The following is a 21,288-nucleotide window of genomic DNA, read 5'->3' on the forward strand; positions in this document are numbered from 1 at the left end:
CATTTATATCAATGAAACACTAATAATGTGGATGATCAGTTAATCATCAAAATGTCTGCTAAAGATGAGCACTGATATTTATCCTATTAATTTGGTTTCCTGTCTGAATTCACAGAATAAAGACTTGTGTAAACTTTACTCACAAGGGATTATCTTGATGGACATTTTTATTATTTTCTTTGAAGGATAAAAATTCTTCAAGTTTGATGGGTGGCCAATCATTTTAACAAATGTTCAAATCAATTGTATTGAATTTCAGGACGCTGTGGCCTCCGTTGCCTTGATTTTGGCTTGACAGCCTCCTTGAAATTTCCTTGCCTTTTCAAAAAATAAATTCCATACCTCTGTTTTCATTGTTTTACCTATTTGGTTGCAATTTCAGCAAAGAATTAATAAGTTTTGATGACACTTCCAAACTATGTTGTAACAATTAAATATTTATATTGACAATCAGATATTTTGAAATGAAATGAGCAGAAATACATTCATTCATTTATTCAGAATAAGAATGAACTCACCACTCTTTGTAGATCTTTGTAGTCGCTCATTTCTTCAGCTAAAAAAAATACTGTATTTTTGTTCCACTTAATTGGAACTCCTAACCCCCCTAAAACCCACAGAGTGAAGTCTCCTGAACCGAAAAGAATCCCACAACTCAGATGAACCACACAGATATTGACCACCATGGAATTGGATTGAAACTATCACCTAGCTGTGGTTAAATGTGACAAACATTAATTATCTACAACAAGTTTCCGGAAACTTATTATTTCGGTATTACCTTTGTTTGACACATGAATATGCAGACAATTTTATATAGGGATCCCAGCTGGCCAAAGAACTTCCAGATTCCTTGGACCAGTTTGCAAGTCTTCATTGGCGCACGATGAGGTCAATGGTTTCACCTTTTTATCCGATCTCCTACAATGGAAAATGCCACAGCACCCTCTATTGAGGATGACTCTCCCTCCCTTGGTGTATATCAAGTCCATCATTTGTAATTTGTGCATTATGTTCGTTTGAAGCAACAAAAGTGCTGACAATCTTAAGGCCCTGTCACACTGTCAAGTTCTGGCATGGCGTTTGTACCACGACCAAGAAAACTGACTAAAACGTGGTGGGAATGCATATGATGCAAACATTCGCATAGATGGGCTATACAAACAAATAAATGTGGCTGCAATGCATTTTTAATAATCATAATTAAAGGTATAAAAAAAGACCAGGCTGGTCATCCTTCTGACTTACCTATCAGACTGATTAAAGAATTTGCTCCCGAATTAGCTCTTCCACTTACATGTGTATTCAATTCTTTCTTGAGGGAGGGTAATTTTCCTGAATTGTGGAAGACTGCCACTATCATACCAGTTCCTTAAACTAAGCTTAACAACTAACCTGATGATTTTAGTTCTTGAATGCTGTATATTCTGAGAAAACAACATTTTAGGATCTTCATTTCAAATCAAAAGTTGCTGAGTCATGTTTTGAATTGCTACGGAATTCAGCGTTTTCATTCTTTTCATTTTTGCAGCTGAATCCGCAACCCATAGACACGTGTTACTGGCTACAGCTAGCAATAAGACATGCGTCTATAAAAGCAACTTAAACCACATCCCATAGGAACGTGCTACTGGCTATTGCTAGCAATTACACATGAGTCTATGAAAGCAGCTGAGTCCGCATCCCATAGGCACGTGTTACTGGCTATGGCTATCAATAACACGTGTCTTTGACAGTAGCTGAATCCCAGTCCCATAGACACATGTTTTGCTATGACTAGCAAAAAGACATGCATCTATATAAAGCAACTTAAACCACATCCCATAGAAACGTGCTACTGGCTATGGCTAGCAATAACACACAGGTCTATGAAAGCAGCTGAATCAGCACCCTATAAACACGTGTAAATGGCTACAGCTAGCAATCACATGCGTTACTGCTGGCCATAGCCAATAATTATGGCCAATAATATCTACACATCCTTAAGCTGTGAAACAGGACCCACCTATGGATTGGTGCCAAGAAGTTGGATTGATGCCATGAAGTTCCATGGTGGCTACAGGGTTCCAGGCGTTCTTGCCATTCCACGAGCTGTCACTCCTCCCATTGGCTCATGTTGCTCACCAAACCAGCCCACAGGTGTCTGTAGGAAATAAACAGGGGTATAAAGTTAGCGCTCGCAAGCATGATGACACTTCAGTAATGTCTTGAGATACACAAGGTACCTCGCGATGAGGTTCTGATTTCTCTATTTAGTTTTCTCAATGATTGCTGTTCAGCATTTGCTGGTCCCAAGGGGCCAGCCAACAGTCCTCTTTACCTTACGGATCAACTCACTGTCACTTGTAAGCTGGGCAGTGCTGTTTTAAAGGATTACCTGTAACACATATGAACAGACTTAATGAACAGAATAAGACTGTGTGTACTCTGGAACCAACTTTAATTGCCAATTGTGTATGTGTGATGGAGGGGCGAGATGCTCACTTGTTCATTTAGAAGCCATCCTCTCTTGACACTGTCTTGATGGGGAAGTTAGGCATATCCTGTTAGCGGCTGTGCCTGGTATGTCCTCTAATAAGTTGCTACTTGGGATCCAGTCACTGCTGCTCCCTGGGGGAAAAATTCAGAAGACAAAGTTGTTTTTTTGAGGAAAATATTCTCTTGAGTGGAAGACAACTGATACTGCTAATTTGAACATCTTGCATGTCCACAGAGTTTAGAAATCACAGTCGTCTATTTTCAAGTTAAATTTCATGGCTAGAACTTAAATGTTATCATATCCTTCTGAATTGGTTCAACAGCATTTTATGATCGTATCGGATCTTTTAGCTGAGTTCTTCAATTAGAATCTTTAAGTACCACGCCGAAAAAATACTTCACACCCCCATTATCTTGATGCTCCAGATATTATTGATTTCCTTGCATCTAATGAAAGTGTGTGGCAAATGAAAACTGAGCTTACCTGGTGTATAAGTCCAGATGCTACTCCCTGGTGAACCTACAGGGTAGCCCAGATCATTGACAGGTACAACAACAAAGCTGACAGGTGTCTTGCGTTGCCCTTGACTACGCTCATTGCTAACTGGAATTGGTATGCGGCGATCTGTTCAGTTGCCATGGTGACCAAACTAGGTGCGGTGGTAGGTGCATGAAGCATCATCAAGCTCAATGAAGTATGGGTGAGCTGTGCAAATTAAATAAAATTGAAATGATTAAAAACTCACAATATGACATTATAATGATAGACTGTTTTTCATTATTTGGTAAGCTTTTGTAATTTTTTGGGGCATTGTGTAGCTGTGAATACAACTACATGTATATAATAGGAGAGGGTTTGCAGATACACCAAGTAAAATGACTGTCTAAAAATACTATTTAATAATTAATTAAACTTATGTTGCGCTCTCTCCACAAATACTGCATCAGACAGACTTTCCCTCTATCCTATCACCAACATTTGCTGAATGTTCAAATTTTTCAATTATTTGAAATTATAATATTTTTTTTACATACAGACAGAAAAGTTTAGGCCAAATTGCACCACAGAGTATACAGAAGACATATTTTGTTGTTTTAGTCACGAACAAGTTACAACTTAGGCAAAAAAGTGCCACAAATTCTTCACAAGCCAACACTTTTTGACAAGTGAACATACGTGTACTACATACTTAGTCTGCTTCCATGACATGATAATCCTAGGCCTATGTTTAAGTCTGTGGGCATGACGCTGCAACCAGTCTATGCGCCATTTTTGAAACCCTGGTTTCGTCCCCGTCTCTTGGAGTGAGGGAGCCAAAACCGGGGTTCGGAAAATGGCCTTGCTCCAATCAGCCAACTTAATCTTAGGATCATTTTGAGGAACACCTCAGTGTTTCACGTACATGATTGGCCATTGTGCCTGGACACGGCAATTGGGTTATTGTGCGTAATTGGCCCAGGCCCTGCTAGACCGATACATGTACAGACCCACTCACAGATAGCTGTTAATTGTGTTTGTCCGGACGTGCGCAGAGGAAACATTGGAAAGTCAGGGATCTTTGATTTATTCGCAAGCCAATCGACCATTTCAAACTGAAGTATCGATAAAATAAGGCTGTGGTGAGTCGAGCTATACCTATTTTTTTAGTACTGCTATTCGAGTACAAGCTAGTACCTTGATGATCGAGTACAATTTTGACATTTCCAGTATGAGTACTTAATTAGGTGCCTCAAAAATTTAGTACTCGAATTGACGGAAGTTCCGTCATTTCGAGTGCGACATTTTGACATTTGAGTACTCGTACGAGTACAAGTACGAGTATGAGTACTCTAAAGAAAAAAGAACTCGAGTTCAAGTAGTACTTGAGTACCAGTACCGAGTACGAGTACTACATGTACAACACTGGAACAAAGAGTATATACACAACTGTACATATTATTACACCAAATAGGAAAAGACCACTTAGATAATTAGTTAAAACAAAATGTAAGAGTCAGTTCATATAAATACTTCATATCAGTGTCCACGGTAAAACAAAACGAACTCTTAAAAAAGCAAAGGAAATCTGAATTTGGTGGCACTTGTCTGAAAGTAATTTACAAATTATTTGCGCTTGTAAAAATATGCTAGCTTTAGAAAGTTTTTTGTTTCCTGAATGTTAACTTAAATCAAAGAAAAAACACAAGATAGTTTTCTCTATTAACATTTCTTGATTGATGCTGCAGAAAGAGGTACAAACAGTTGCCCGAAATTTTCTCATCAAATATTAAAAAGACAAATATAAAAAAAAAAAATCATCACAGCCAACTGAACAGCACTCTGCGTTCCCAGCTGGCAAGTTGCTTTGTTGTTTAGAGGGGAAAGGTTTGTGGGGTGGTAAAATAGCATTAAATGCATGTTTTTCTAGTTTTGAAAACAAATGGATTTTAAAAAGTACATATAACATGAGGCTGTGCACCGTAGTGATAGAGTTAACTGTGTGACGTTGTTTAGCATTTTGGCTGGGTGACCTTTAAAGAAAGCACAAATATACATTTGTAACGAGCCCCAAAATTTTCCGAAAATTGCAAAACATGTGACCTCTTACCATGGGAATGGGCCTTATACATATTTTAAACGACTATGTTTGGTCAATTTTTGATCATGGACCCTTGGCAACTCGTATTCAACAAGTGGCCAATTTTACGACTGAAAATTCTGAATGACGCTAGTTTGTGAGCTAGGTCAAAGGAATTATAGAAATTCAAACTTGTTCATTTGGGGATATTTTACAAACAGAACCATAAATGAGAACATCATGTCACAGAATGGAAGGAAAAAGTAGGTACAGGTACATTATTACCTCATTTGATGAAACTAGTTTACAAGTTAAGAATGACATGTACAATGCACAGATGTATGGACACTGATGGTTGCAGGCCAGTTAAGAGGCCAAAAAAACTGGCCTACACTGGCCAAATCAGGATTAGCACGCCCTCTTTTTTGGTGCTGTTAGAGCATTTTGTATTTCCCCTCAATTTTGGAAGGGGGGGGGGTGTCTCTATCACTGGGGTCTATGGCAGTTTATTCAGTGGTCTGCAACCTGACGGTGTACGTGTACATGTGTGCAAGTATTTAAAATTAACTCAGGTCCAAGATACAAAAACTCAAGTGTAGAGTAAACATGTCAGCAAACAAACAAAATAATGAACTTTACAAGTCTCATATCTGGGAAAAGGCTCCCTCTAACGGTTACGACTATGCACACTCTAATCTAAGTTGAAAACATTTGACATTGTCTTTCATTGACTTGACTCCTAAATTCCTTCAAGGGTAACCAATGTCACACCTGGGAATAAACAGGAATCTAACCAGGGGCCATCAGAAATGAAGACACACAGAAGGATCTGACAAAGACTCCTCAATTCCTTCCAGGATAACTTAGGTCACACCTTGAAATAAACAGGAATCGAACCAGGGGTCAACAGAAAAGAAAACAAGAAGAAGGATCTGAGTAAAAGATTCACATGCTTCATACCAGACAGCCCCACCATGCAGTACACCATTGCACTTCCCACGGTAGCACGTTAGTATTTAGCCTATATGTTGACAGGTGTAAAACTGAGAAGAATTTTTTTGTTGGTCAAAATTGAACTTCTACTTGATTTAACATTTCTCATCAGTATAACACAGGAGAAACAAAAACTGCAATAAGTCCATGGAGTATGAAAAGAAATTTGAGGGACATGCATGTATGTTGCAAGTTATTTATTCGGCATTTGAAAAACTGAGTGGAATTAAACGGATGCTGAGGTGTATGCAATTGAAATTTAGCCAAGTACATAATGTACATGTAGATAGAATACACGAACCTATCTAGGGTCCAAAACTCAAGTGTCAAGTAAATATGTACACGTAGATAAACAGATATATAGACTGTGCATGTGTACCGTACATGTACATGTATGGAGCAAAACAAAAATCCCAAGCTCTATATATAAACCATGTCACATGGCTTGATGACGATGCTGTGTTTGTCCAGCGCCATCTTTACCAGATCTGCCTTATCAAAAAACTCAACTGTGCTCTTACAGGGGAGAAAAAATACTTCAGTTTCAAATAAAGAACCTTCTATAAGTGATTTGCCTTGCATTATAAAGAGGTAAGAAAATATTGTCAGTTATTTTGAACGAGGTTAAAGGCTAGCTGTGTACTGTGAAATCACAGTGACGTAAAGTGAGTTCCAGCAAAGCCTTCATGTATGCAGTAATAAGAGCAGGGAGAATCTACGGTGATCTAACATAGACTTTGTCCATTTCAAAATTTGAAATCAGTTCAGAAGATCATTAAAGATGTACTCTCAGTGCTCTCCAAAACTTGAACAGGAATTCCAAAAGGAATTAACAGGGTCATTTAACAATAAAAAAGTGGATATCTTTTGTCTGGCTACAAAATTGCAATTGAAAAGAACATATTCATACATATTCACTTTTTCCAAGATAGAACTCAAAACACCTTTTAGTCAAGTTTTTGTTTTCATCATTTTTAGTAACCATGCCTTTTTCTTCTTAAATACTATTTGAACACAGATACAAATGGCCACGGCTCTTGAGAAGATAAGCAACCATCTTGAGTGTGACATTTGCAAAGAAAAATATAAACGGCCCAAGGTGCTGGACTGCCAGCACAGTTTTTGCGAGAAATGTCTGGAGCAATACTACAAAACTACGTATGGAGGTCAACGAAAGATTCCTTGCCCGGTATGTCGACGGGAGATGGTACTTCCGGAGACACGCATTCAAGGCCTGAAAACAAACTTCCATTTGATGGGAATAGTCGAGGAGGTCTCATTCCAAGAAAATGAGCTTTGTTCAGTGGTCAAAACACCAGAAGAAGCAGCTACTTTGGAGGACATTCGTCAGGGGAAGGTAACAGGGAAGCAAACACCAGAAGAAGATGAGTCTAAATGCCAGAAACACATGGGGGAAGTAAAATGGTTTTATTGTGAGACCTGTGAAGAACTAATCTGCCGAGCTTGTACTGTAGTAGACCACTGCAAACCAAACCATCACTACATTGACTCTAAAAAGGCTTCCCACAAATACAAAATATCACTGAAAGCTTTGTTTGCAGATGTCAGAACAGACATCACAACACTTGAACAGGATTTTGCCACTGCATCACAAGCTCAGCAGAAATTTACACTGAACGTCACAAAGACGGTGAAAGCTGTGAAAGACAAGGCGGATAAAATGAGGGCTGAGATAACATCTCAAGAGACAAATATGATTAACAAAATCAAACAGCTCCAGCAGGATCGCAACAGAACATATCATGAGCATCAGAACACACTGTCAATGATGCTACAAAGTAAAAAACGCTCGCTACAGACATCTCAGGATATCACTAACGCTGCATCTGACAGTGACTTTTTGTCGCAATACCCTATCATCAGCAAAGACTTGAAATCACTCAAGAGTCAAAATCCTCCCCAGATTGATCCCAAGCATTCATATCTGAGCTTCACCCCCGGTCAGAGAATTGGTGACATCAATCTGGGTGAAATTAAGGAAGAAGCAGTTAAGTGGGAAATGTGTCGCGAGTTTGTTAAAACGGGTACATTTACGAGAAAGTTGGATGTGGTTCACGGTATCACTGCTACTCAGCCTGGTGAGATTGCCGTGGGAGACTTTCTGCACAAGCGAGTGGTTCTCTGCAGCAATGAGGGTGAACGTAAGGGACTCATTCCCCTAACATCACGTAAGTTTCTTTCATGCTCATATTCATCAACACCAAATTTCCAGAGTTGTAACGAGTCACTGATTTTTGTGAGTAGAGTCAAGTTGAGTCATATTAAAGAAGTGACTCAAGTCGAGTCAAGTCATTAGGTCAAGCAGGTCGAGTCGAGTTGAGTCGAGTCACAGTGTGTAGTGGAGTGGAGTCGAGTCGAGTCAAGTATTTAGCTCGAGTCAATTCGAGTGACAAATATTTGAGCACTAAACAATAAAAAAACACAAAAGAGAAAGTCATTTTTTGGCTTTTTAAATATTGCATTTGGGCTACTACATGTGGCGACACCACATTTGACTCTTAATGTAAATAAAAAGGGGGTGCCAGCTGATCGTCATTCAACTAATGGGGACACTGATCAAACCACGTATGTATACTGTATGTATACAATATTCACAACCATTTAACGTGACGTGAACAAAAACCAGCACCGACGTTAAGTCATTGTAACTATTTTTCGCAAATTTTTGCTTTTATTTTTGGGACTCGAGTCTTATTAGCCTTCTTTGAGTCGAGTAGAGTCATTCTGATGAGGGACTCGAGTCGAGTCGAGCCATTTGCTTGCAGTGACTCGAGTCGAGTCGAGTCATTTGCCCTTAGGGACTTGAGTCGAGTCGAGTCACCAAGAATTGTGACTCAGTCAATGACTCGAGTCGTTACAACTCTGCAAATTTTATAATCTTGTGGTACACGTAATTACAAGTCAGTCTCCCATGCGCATATGCAGATCTGACAACTGAAAATGAAAACCAATAAAATACCAGCAAAGAATCGATATGTGCTGGCTGTTTTTATTTCCTGACAAATGTTCATTTTTTTTACATGTACGCCTACATGTATGTTAATGTGACGAGACAGGGAGCAAGTCTGGTTCATTGAATGAGAGGTCTAGACATGACCTAATTGTTTTGTCTATCCTAATCATAAAGTAACGGGTAGCCCACAATGTGCTCTAGGGGCTTATGTTATTTCAGTGTTTTCAGAGTAGAGACTGTGTAGACTGAGAGCAAGTCTTCGCGGTTGTGATTAAATCTGTAGTGCGTATGCTGTCGCAGGGCGGGGCTTTTACCCATGCCTTCTATTTGTGGCCACGGTTTAAAAAGCTGTGCGCAGGGCGGAAAAATTAGCTTGTTTGTATTCGTGTTTTTTTTAGGAAGTTCAATGTCATTCCAGTGCGAATTTGGCGGTTGTGCCGAGGCCGGTGTGGGGCATGACCTCGCGTGTAAACAGTGGTGTTCTGGCTAGTGTGAGACTGTCGGTTAGATAATTATTTTATAGAGGTTCTTCAGTCATTCTATTTTATACGGGTTTTCAGTTGTGTCAGATTTGTGAATGAACCAGCCATAATCTTTCAGAATCAAAGAAGATTGTGGTCGCTAAGAGTTTATTTCACAGGAATTCAAAGTACAGACTATCAGTAACCAGTCGGAAGTTTATTTCCTCCAATTTGAGACTAAGGCCTTTAGATTGCTCAAGTACTCTCTAGGGTCTTGGGTACAATTTGGGCTGGGTATCAGCATCAGGGATTGGTCGCCTCAGATGGTGTCGTATTTCCATTAATGATGTGCAAACCCCATCTGAACTGAAACCGACCCGACCTGAAACCGACTTCAGGTCGGGTCGGGTTGTCCATCTTTTCAGTCGGGTCGGGTCGTTTTTTGGTTTTGCATTTTCATTTTCGGGTCGGGTTGGGTCAGTTCAGCCATCTTTAAAAAAAACACGAAATAAACCAAAATAACCCAAACAGTTGAGAAAGGTGATGCAATAGGTGATGCAATTTTTTTGACAGTCACTGTGACCGCAGCCCTAGTGTGGTGTGGCCACCGAGCGCACTTTCAAGTTTCCACGGTATTAATTTTTCCAGTCGGATGGGACTGACAGTGAAATAGATACATGTACATTGTAAAAGTTTTCATGATACCACGTTATGATACCATGCGTTTGTTCAATAAGCGGAGCTACTCTTGATCAACCCACTGAGTGTGACAGAGAGAGAGAGAGAGAGAGAGAGATGATGGTTTTGCAAAAAAATTCATGCCACCTGGGTAAGGGCAGGCACAAAAAAGTGATCACTTTGTCCAAGCGAGGTTTTTTTTTTTTTGGTCGGGTCGTTATTACCTTATTTGTCGGGTTGGGTCGATTTTGGTTTGAGGGAGTTAAGATCGGTTTCAGTTTGAATTTGGTTTATATCTCTAATGTTTCGGGTCAACCCGACACGATGCACATCATTAATTTCCATGGCTCCAGGCTTGAAATCGACTCCCAGGAAAAATTTGCCACAAATGGTGTCAGACGTGGTTTGATTGGTACTGATTAGGTGAGAGTTGCTCAGAGAGAAAACTTATAATCAGAGTAAAGCAGAGTTAAATAAAGAGTGAGTGAACAGTACAGAGAAGATGAGTAAAGAGACATTTTTGCAAAGGGACAAAGACCTCAAGGCTAGGAAAATTAGAGATGAAAAGTGCACAATTGATCAGATATCAGCTTGAGGTTGCCAGTAGAGAGTTCAGGTTATCTTTCCACAGGGGAGGCAAGTCCCTTGGCGATTACAAAGTCGCCTGGACCTGCCGCCATTCCGGAAAGACAGTACACTTTGGGGAAAGTAACCACTGCAGAGAACCATTTCAGGCATTCCCCAAATGAATAAGTAAAAGAATGCAGTGCAAAAAAGTCCAGTCTTTTCGGTCGACTCCGAGCGGCATTGCAGACGAAAAGAGTGGTCAAGGAGACAATTTCTCCGAAAAGATCACATAGTGACCTTTTGGGTTTTGCAATCATCCAGTGTGCACAAAGGTGAAGAACCCGACACAGAGTACACAGGTACAGACCATGGCAGTGTCAGGACAGTGCACCAGTATCTTCTGTCCTGCATGGCAGTCCTCAGATCTGATGCTTCAAGCCCCGTGTCACGTTTCAGTGTGTCAATGTTTGTAGAGTCCATCCTACTCTATGGCTGTGAGGCATGGACCCTTACTACAAGGCAAGAGGCTCAACTTGATGGCTGCTACACTTGCAAGCTGAGGATGGCTCTAGATGTGAGTTGAAGAGACAAAGTCAGGAATGAGGTGCACTTTGGCAGCCTGCCAAGGATCTCTACAACTATCAGGCTTGCATGGTCACTGCGTTCGGCATCCAGAGATAGCTGTAAGCCAACTCATCTTATGGGAACCCACTCATGGAGTAGTCTCTTGAGGTGGGCAGACGCTAACCTACATGGACCACCTGCGTCGTGATACTGGACTAGACTCCGCATCCGATATCAGGACGGCCATGGGAGACCTTGATATGTGGCTTGCCTTTGATGCAGTCCAACGAGAATCAACTTGATGATTTTGTTTGTGGTGGGAGGTCTACCTTTGCTCTTGTGGCTGTGTTTCGGTGTCGAAACTATCAACTTGGCTACAGATTCATTCTTGCTCCTGTAGCAGTGAACAGCAAGGCGTGTTCTTCATTTGCAAATTCTGTCAATGAGTTTTGGAAGGTCTCCATACAGCTTATTGTTTGTGATGTGTTGTTTCCAGTGGATATTTAGAACCTTCCTGAGCATACCGGTGTAGCATCCACCAAGCTCTTTAGCGATGTCGGAGGCGACTGTCCAAGCTTCGCAACCGTACATCAGCACAGATTCCACTGTTGCACAGAAGACCCGCAGCTTGATTTTCGTAGAGCTGACTTCCAGTTTTCATCCAGGCTGTTGCAAGCTCTCCAAGCTGCAGCTTCCTAACTTTGACATCTTTTCCAGTGCTGGTTACCCATGACCCCAGATATTGAAGTCTTCGTCTCGCTCAAGCTTTGTTCTGTTATTTGTCTTGATGGTGATTGGTTGCTCGTGGTTGTAGGTCATGAATTTCGTTTTTCTGGCATTCATTTTCAGACTAACTTCTCCCACAGATGTTTCAACCCTTTGAAGTAGCTCCTGAGAGAGAACTAACAGTTGTCAAAGTGAGTGGGGAGGGTTTGAAGTGGTCCAAAAGACGACCATTTATTACCACAGATACATATAACTGCAAAGTGTTATGGAGAGAGTACTTCCTGCACTTTGAGTCCTGCAAAGTGGTGAATCAATGAGTGAGCAACAGGTTGCTAGCTATCTGCATGGGAGCGCCCTTAGATTGTTAGGGACATTCCTGCAGGACAGAGACAGGCGTAAAGTGAGCCATTCAAGTTTGCTGGAGAGAAGATTTGGTTCAGGCAGGCAGCGGAAGAACTATTTTGTCAAGCTGAGGTACCACTGACAAGGACTTAAAGAGAGCCTACAAGAGTTGGGTCAAACTATACAAAAGCTGACTGCAAAAGCGTGACCATCTAGCACAAAATCATTTCCAAGACATAGTAGAGAGTCCGACAGTGAGAGAGGGCATCAAAAGAGCCCATCCAAAGAATCTATATGAAGCCATATTTGAGCTGCACTAGAAACAGAGCACTTCGAAAAGGTTAAACAACAGACAGCTCTCAATGGCAGGAGCAGTAGATACTGGTTAAGAGCAGAATAGTGCTGAGTGGGCTGAGAGATGCTGGGCTAAAGTTTAAGCCTAGCAAGTATCACCTTTTTGAGAAGTGGGTGGCCTACTTAGGCCATAATAATTTCTTCAGATGTTGCCACAGACCCAAAGAGAGTCGAGGCCATCAGAGATTGGCCAGTGCCTACATGTAAGTGTGTCCAGGATGTAAGGAGCTTTGTAGGCCTTGCATTTTTCTATAGAAAGTTCATCAAAGGGTTTACAGAGATAGCTAGTCTTCTGGGTGCCCTGACAGAGAAGTTGAGAGAGTTTCAGTAATGCAAATCAGCTTGTGTGGAAGACAAACTATTTTGTATATTTTGGGGGTCTGTAACATTCAGAAATACGTGGTCCTTCATAGCAATAGCAGGAATCCTTCAGGGAGACAATTTAGCTTCATTCCTCTTTGTGATTGTGCTGGACTACATCCTTAGGCAAAGTCTGGATTCCATCCACGACAAATTAAAGGTCTACCCATCAAGCAGAAGAAATCAAGACGTCATCAAAGCCTGCATCTCACTGATCTTGACTACACGGATGATCTGGCCCTCATGCACGGCTGATCAACTGTATGATGCTCAAGACCTGTTAACATTTCTCGAGAATGCTGCAGCCTAGGTCGGCCTGTTTTTCAATGCAAAGAAGACCGAGAACATCACCATCAATGAGTATGAGAGCCACTACCCCATATACACCAGTGACAACACCCAACTTAGAGAGGTCAGTGATTTCAGGTACCTTGGGTCCTATGTTGCCAACAGTAAGGACTTCTTCACTCGCAAAGGAAGAGCCTGGAGTGCCTGTAACAAGCTTCATGACATCTGGCAATCAAGTATAGCACAATCGACAAAGCTGGCCTTCTTCAGAGCCTGTGTGGAGAGCATTCTTCTCTATGGAGCCAAAACTTGGACAATGAAGGAGCTTCAAGATCACCTTGATGGCACATACACCTGGCTTCTTATGAGGGTGCAGAACATCTCATGGCATGAGAACTGGAGATAAGAACGATTTACGGAGACATTCCACCTATCTCTGTTATTGTTGCTCAACCGAAAGTTCGCTTTGCTGGCCACTGCTACCATGCTGTAAACCAGGTCATATCTGATGTATTATGTTGGAGACTTCCATGCCCTAATAGAGGACGAAGACCCTTCAACTACATGTGATTGGCAGAGACACCCAATGTGAAATTGAAGACCTTCCGTACATAATGAGGGATAAAGACACCTGGCGTGGCATTGTGAATGAGATCTCGGTTGCACCCGCTAGATGATGATGATGATGATTATAATACATTTATTATTAGTCGAACACTTCTAGGCTAAGGTCCTTGGGACTTTACAAGTTACCTTGCTTGACAGGTACCTTGTGTTAAAACAGGTACCTTGCATTATCAGTAATGGAAAACAACAACAAAAAACCCAAAGACTTGGGGTCAAACATTTTCCCTGTTAATAGCAGGATGTTGTATTGACAGTGCTCTTCGTTAACATCAGGATGCTGCTGTATTACTATCATTATTGGGCAACAGTTTTGACTCCCGGGCACAAAACCATTTGCCCTTTACTTCCGAGGTTAGGGAAGGTGCAATATGATAAATGAACAACTTGAAAACGGAAGCATTTCACAAAAGTAATAATTCTAATATTCAGAATATATTCAGTGTCTAAAAGTGAACTTAATAAAACTCATGATGATGTAATTGTAAAAGAGGGCACCCTCTATCTAGCAGCATGTCAAAAAGTTGAATTTTTTTTCAATATTTAAAGAATATTTGTCAAAAATCTACCAAATTGCTCATAAATATTCTTCGCACAATAAAACGAATTTTCCAAAGTTTCATAAGGATGACCTCATCAAACTGGACGTTATTGTCAGGAGACTTTGAAAACGATCCATTTTTAAAATCAAAATTCATCTTTCGCTATCTTTTAGTGATCATTGTTGTAAAAATGACAATGTCAGCTTCATTATCAAAGATTAGGCCTACCACCCTAGCACTGTGAGGACATCAAACCAGAAATCGGGGTGTCATAATTGAACAACTTTACATTGCTAAAAAAAATAGTAAAAAATAATCAAGTTAGATATAAGAATACATGTACATCTATTTTTAGGTTTGAACCATGAGAATAGCACAGAGAGTACAAATACAACTTTAAAAGTATTTGCGAAACTGTGTGCCTCAAGATTTTGCATTTAATCACGTTGGCAACTGCACGATGTTTATCAATACTAGACAGGGCTTATTTTAGGCAGGTCATGTGTTCATTGGGTATTTTATGAGGACTGAGAATAGTGACGCTGCATTTATATACTATGCATATGTTACATTTGAGTTTTTCTTTTAATACCCACAGGACCACAGGCAGTTGCAGCCACGCACAATCCTGAGAAACGCTTGATTGTGTTGGAACTTGATAGCAAGTATGTCAAGGTGTTCAACATGAAGGACAACACTCTTGTTATGCAGTTCCCAACGGTGTCTAACCATCAGGTAGAAAAGACACTTGTGGACCTACAGAGCACAGCAGTCAGGACAAATGGAACCATTTTAGTAGGTGACACAAGAAGGATGGTGTGGACTGAACACAAACCCACTAATGGTGAGATCCTACACACCATACCAGTACAGACTCCACCTTGGTTCCTGGCTGTTGATGACGACACTGATAAAGTTTTCATCAGTGGACGTCAAACAAATCAAGTAGATGTCGCCAATAGCAAAGGGACTACGCTCTTCACTATCAAGCCAACCATTGATGGTCAACCAGTGTTGCGTACCCAGGGTGTATGCTGCGACAGGTCAGGTATCTACCTTGGAGTGACGCAATCTGGGTTTGGCACTAATCATATTCACCATTACGACCTAGATGGCAGGTTTCTTGATTGCCTGGCACAGGATCTGTATCTCCCACAGGCAATGACATTCACATCGGATGGGCAGCTGGCAGTGGATGACTGGCATTCTGTCAAAATGTATCACAAGGTGTGATGCCATCCAACATAACACTGACAACAATGCATGCCCAAACATGTAGCAGTTATCATCCCTACAGCAAATGTTGAGGATGAAATTGTCCATTCATTACAGCACCAATCAGCATTTTAAAGAATTAAATTCTATACCTTTGTTTGTATAGTTTCAAGTTAGATTCAAAACTTTGCATGGTAGCCATTTCAGCTAACTGAAAATGGTGAAAAAAATTCTCATTGCAGTTTCGGATTCAACAAAAAAGTATTAATTTGTTTGCAATAAATAATCTAATTGTAAAATTTAAATGTTCAAGTAGAGTTTTAATTGTTTAACAGTTCTCCACTTTACCGGTGTGTTATGGTCACAAGACCTTGTAAATTCCCTCTGTATTGTTCCTAAAAGTACATGTACATCTACTCATTCTATACTGTGCTATCTGTACATTACATTTGTTTCATAAAACATCATTCTGTTTTACTGTTAACTTCACTTTTTAAAGCCACGTAGGATCATTTGCAATTACCCAGATAAGTACCTACCGATTTAATGACAGAAACCTCAAAGTGAAGAAAGGACTAGTAACAAATACCCTGTGAAATAATTCCCCCTGAAATGGTATTGTCAGAAAACAATCATTGAAGGTGGTTTCAAAATGGGATGCCTACAGAATCCAGGTACGAAATCAAGAATTGTGCATTGTTTTGTTTTCTTCAAAATGTATAGTAGCCACTAAGATTAGACTTAAACAGAATACCTTAATATGCACCGTACTGGTACTTAAAATATTGAACACTTTTGTTGCTTCGGGAAAAAAACCCTGGAAAAAGCAAATGATCCTACACAAAATGTACCTTTAAGCATACACATCACTATGAAAGGTAATCAAGATAATTTTAAAAATTAGTCTTTTAATACTCATTCAGTTTCTTTAAAAAAAAAAAAGCTTTTTGTATTTTCCCCCCATTTTTGTAGTTTTTCCATAGAAATCTGTTTACTGTTATTATTAAAACCTTGCATTTATATCAATGAGACACTAATGTGGATGATCATTTAATCATTGAAATGTCTGCTAAAGATGAGAAAAATACTTATCTTATTAATTTGGTTTCCTGTCTGAATTCACAGAATAAAAACTTGTGTAAACTTTACTAACAAGGGATTATCTTGAAGGATATTTTTATTATTTTTCTTTGAAGGTAAACAAATTCTTCAAGTGTGAAAGGTTGCCAATCATTTAAACACATGTTCAAATCAATGGTATTTAATTTCAGGAAGCTATGGCCTCCGTTGCCTTGATTTTGGCCTGACAGCTCCTTGAAAAGCCTTGCCTTTTCAAGAGTTAAATTCCAGACCTCTGTTTTCATTGTTTTACCTATTTGGTTGCCATTTCAGAAAAACTTCAAAACAATGAAAGACTTACCCCCTCATACAGTTTGAGTTTCAGCAAAGAATTATTGAATTTTGATGACACTTTTCAAACTCTGTTGCAACAATTAAATATTCAAATTGACTTGTAAAATCAAATGTTTGAAACGAACTGAGCAGAAATAAATTCATTCATTTATTCAGAATAAGAGTTCACTCACCACTCTTTGAAGTTCTTTGTAGTCGCTCTTTTCTTCATCTAAAAATTAAAACGAAAATCATCCCTTAAAATAACTATATTGCTATTCCACTTGGAACCCTCAACCCCCAAAGAAACCCACAAAGTGAAGTCTCCTGAATCCAACAGAATCCCACAACTCAGATGAACCATACAACAGAAATGGACCACTGTTGAATTTGCTTGAAACTATCACATGTGGTTCAATGTGTGAATAACTTTAATTTTTCCCAAGTTTCGGCAATAAAAACATTCATCAATTATTTTTGGATTACCTTTTAAATTTTTGTTTGATACATAAATACGCAGACAATTTTATGAGTGGATTCCCAGTTGGCCAAATAAATTCCAGATCTCTTGGACCAGTGTGCAAGTCTTCATAGGCGCATGACAAGGTCAATGGTTTCACCTTTTCATCAGATTCCCAACATTTAATTATGCCACAGCGCCCTCTATTGGTGATGGCTCTCCCTTTCTTAATTATTATTATGCCACAGCGCCCTCTATTGGTGATGGCTCTCCCTTCCTTAATTATTAAGTGTCTGTGATTTTTCTGCATTTATATTAAAAACTGATGATATAAATAAGAAAATTATTGCCTCTTTGGCCATTTTTCATAGAAATTCCAACAAATTTCTTTCAGAATCTGTTCTGTGAAAAGGATTTTAAAAGCCACTTTTTCGTTTCCCTACAAATTAACTTTGGCTGTACCTTGTAATTTGCCAGGCTGGAACCCTGACCATGCAATACGGTCAATGTTAGTCATCTTCACCTGATGACTAATATGGGTCATTCTAGACAATGAGGGTCCAAAGTGTGACATCATTCCTGTGCCTGTTACCTCTGAACTTTGTAATTTGCCATTCAAGTATCATTACAAATGACTTCCATTGTTTATTTGTTGGGTGCAGGTAGTTTGTTACATAATCACTCTTGAAAACTATAACTGCATTAATTAGGGAGTGCATATGCGAGTATTGATGAATTGGACTCAATTTTATTTTTTTTAATTTTCAGATGAGTAGACCATCCACTGGGGCAGCAGGGTGAGGTTTCTCCCTCAGATATTTTGCTTTTTCATTTTGAAAGGAGATGCCAGCTCCTCACAGCTGCTATAATGAGCGCCATTTCTGGTGTTTTTTTTATGAAATCATTGTCCAGCTGCTGGCCAAATCATGCAACGTTGAATGCAGTGCTACCTATTATGTGATGTGCACAAAATTATACTTACTGAACACCGCCCCCAATAGTCAGATGGTGTTCAGCCCCTTAACTCCCCCCAACATCAAACAAAAGTTCAAACTTAAACAAATCATTCATCTTTTCTTCATTGTTTGGTCTACGTTTCGGTCTCGATAAATGTCTTGGTCTCAGAGTTGGAGGTCTAGACAAATGTTGTTCATCGGGTCGGGGTAGCAGGCCAAACTTGGCTGAAACATTACAGATATAAACCAAAACTGATCCAGACTCCCCAAATCTGACCCGACCTGTGACCTGACCCGACCTGATCTGACCCGACCCGAACAATTATTCAGGGAAAAATTGCTTTGAACCGAAATGAACCAACCAAACTGAACTTAACCCCTCCCACCAAAAGAAAAAAAAAGAAAAACCGAATATATCTGTCTTTGGCAATCTCAAGAGCACTGCTCTTTGTGCCTGAACTTACCCTCGTTGGGTGAATTTTTATGCAGTCGTTTTGCAGTTACGAAATATACTGTACAGTATGGTGAACACTCCTAACATGACCTACTAGTAGACCTGCATGTTGTATACCGTGTGTGATGGAACTGTTTTGTTGTTTTGCAGTTTATTTCAGGTTTTTCACAAGATGGCTCAACCGACCCAAAGTCAAAATCGCTAATGCATCACCAACTCACCTGACCCTACTGAACTGATCGAAAAACCGACCCGATTGGAACCTCAGTCGGTTTCGGGTTGGGTCGGTTTGGGGTTGGGTTTGCACAAAGTTAGTCTGGACTGCATCACTGAATGCATCGGGGGGGGGGGGGGGGGGGGGGGAGCTAGCTTGCAGGAAATGCATGGAGATGAGGGCAGTGTGGTTACTAAGTGCATATGCCCATGCTTTAGGCGGTCTGGGGGCATGCACCCTTCCTCATTCCAAGGCAATTTTAGAATATATTTGGGAACTTTGGGCAAAATTTCATTACTTTTGGCCTCATTCCACTAGTATCATAACATTTTTCAGTAGCTGAATGAGTTGGGTGGGGGGGGGGAGGGTTTTGTGACCCCGTCCCCCCAAGATCCACCACTGTGCATCACCCCCTGATTACATTCCTCGACTGAAGTTGTACTTACATGAGATTGTTTATCTGCAGTAGATTGACAAAGATGGCTGGTAGCAGGCTGGCTGTATCTGCCTTTCTCCCTGGCTGGGTGAGTACGGACTGTTGAAAGGTTGCCATCATCTAGGATGTAAGGTTCTGATGTCTCTCATGGAAATCTCTTCAGAAATCCACTGTCAAAGCCCAGCTCAATGGGTTATCATTCTCCATATGAATTACTCCCAACCCTCAATGGACTGGGCGCTGTTCCCAAAGTGTGGACAGAAGCACACTGTCAAATAAAATTAGACATGTTTCAAGTGTTTCATTATGCAGAGTTTCATTTAGATCACATGATGCATTCTTATTACATTTTCCTATGTCACTGTTCTGGGCTTTCATCAGGCAGCTTGGGTTCCTACACTCTAGCTGCCTTGACTAGCCTCATGTTGAACTTGAATACAGAAAATACAGGCAAAGTCTTGAAACTGTGAAAACACAGACAATCAAGAACAAAAGTGACATTGGTGGCATTTCTACAGCTCTTTATCAAGGGTAGCATCTCTGGGTATGGACTGCTTGCACAAGTACCCCCTCAACGGTTACAAGGGAGAGTTGGGGGAGACCACTTGAATGCATCACTTATAACACCTGGCACTCAAGTGAAGATGTTACAGGTTTGATAATGTCGGGAAATGAAAAATAGGTGTTATTCATGTTACATGTAATTGGCTTCTTTATGTTGCTTCCTATCCTCAAGGATACATGAAGCCTTTCACCACCAAAATGAGCTGGTAATTGGTATGACCTCCTGGCAGACCACTGTCTCATTCTTGGGTCTAACCAAACGCTTTGTTTTAGAGAGATCTTCCCATGCCCTTGTCTAGCTATTTTTGGTAGCAAGAATGTCACTTTCACTAGCTTTGGAGACAAATCAATTAGGGTTTGGAGGTTGTTGGGACCTGGAAGAAATCTTGCTGATCAGCAGATTCACCCAGGACTCCCTGAAAAACTAGCCAATCAAAAAGTTTATATTCAAATTATTTCACGGGGAAGGAGTAGTCAATTTAATATCTAGCCAATCGGCAAATGGATGTAAGTATCCATCCATTTAAGATCCCGCATCAGGGCCAAAAGACCAGTCTGCACCCACACCCAGCAGGAGCTGAAGCCAAGCCAATGTCGTAGCCATAGAGGGGTTTGTTCCTTGTTATTTTGAGTTGTAATTTTGAGACTCAGTTTCTAGTTGAGAGCTATTTGTGTTCTGTAGTTGAAATGTTGTTTGAAGTTCATTCTTATATTTGTGGTTCATGGTTTCAATCATTTGTTTGCATTTCTGTGCACGAAGTTATCTGCAGCCTGAGCCATTATTGTGTGAATAGTTGTTGCACTTTTATTGACTCTAACCATCCTTGAACTTAGAAATTTACAATAATAAGTTCGGCAGTCAACTTCAATTGATAATGTGAATTGAACATGTATCTTAATTAGTGTATCATTGATAATATTATGGATCCATTTGTTCAAGCATTATGTCATTATTTTGTATATAGCTTCCAGCTACGCAACTGGAGTTGAAGTTGATGTACATGATGTACATGTAGCTGTGCAGGCTGTTCTTTAACTTTATCCAGGTTAGCTCTTGATTCGTTGTGTTCTTGATCCACAATTAAATC

The 21,288-nt window shown here is 40.2% G+C and overlaps 2 protein-coding genes across 2 annotated transcripts in view; one reads left to right on the forward strand and one right to left on the reverse strand.

The window, feature by feature from the left end:
* The window catches only part of LOC119732805 (3-oxoacyl-[acyl-carrier-protein] synthase, mitochondrial-like), a 119,408-nt gene that overhangs the window by 37,229 nt on the left and 60,891 nt on the right, over window positions 1-21,288 (reverse strand). The window contains exons 17-20 of the mRNA XM_038206408.1: window positions 17,311-17,348; window positions 2,963-3,184; window positions 2,485-2,610; window positions 2,006-2,143 (exon numbers count right to left, since the gene is read on the reverse strand). The gene's annotated coding sequence lies outside the window, so the exon portion shown is untranslated. The remainder of the gene's footprint in view (window positions 1-2,005; window positions 2,144-2,484; window positions 2,611-2,962; window positions 3,185-17,310; window positions 17,349-21,288) is intronic.
* LOC119733265 (E3 ubiquitin-protein ligase TRIM39-like) lies at window positions 7,048-15,923 on the forward strand. The gene is made up of 2 exons (XM_038206848.1): window positions 7,048-8,218; window positions 15,108-15,923. Exons 1-2 carry the CDS (start codon window positions 7,054-7,056, stop codon window positions 15,740-15,742), a joined length of 1,800 nt encoding a protein of 599 aa, XP_038062776.1. The 5' UTR covers window positions 7,048-7,053; the 3' UTR covers window positions 15,743-15,923.

Source organism: Patiria miniata, unplaced genomic scaffold (genome assembly GCF_015706575.1).
Source record: "Patiria miniata isolate m_02_andy unplaced genomic scaffold, ASM1570657v1 HiC_scaffold_25, whole genome shotgun sequence".
Taxonomy (NCBI): Eukaryota; Metazoa; Echinodermata; class Asteroidea; order Valvatida; family Asterinidae; genus Patiria; species Patiria miniata.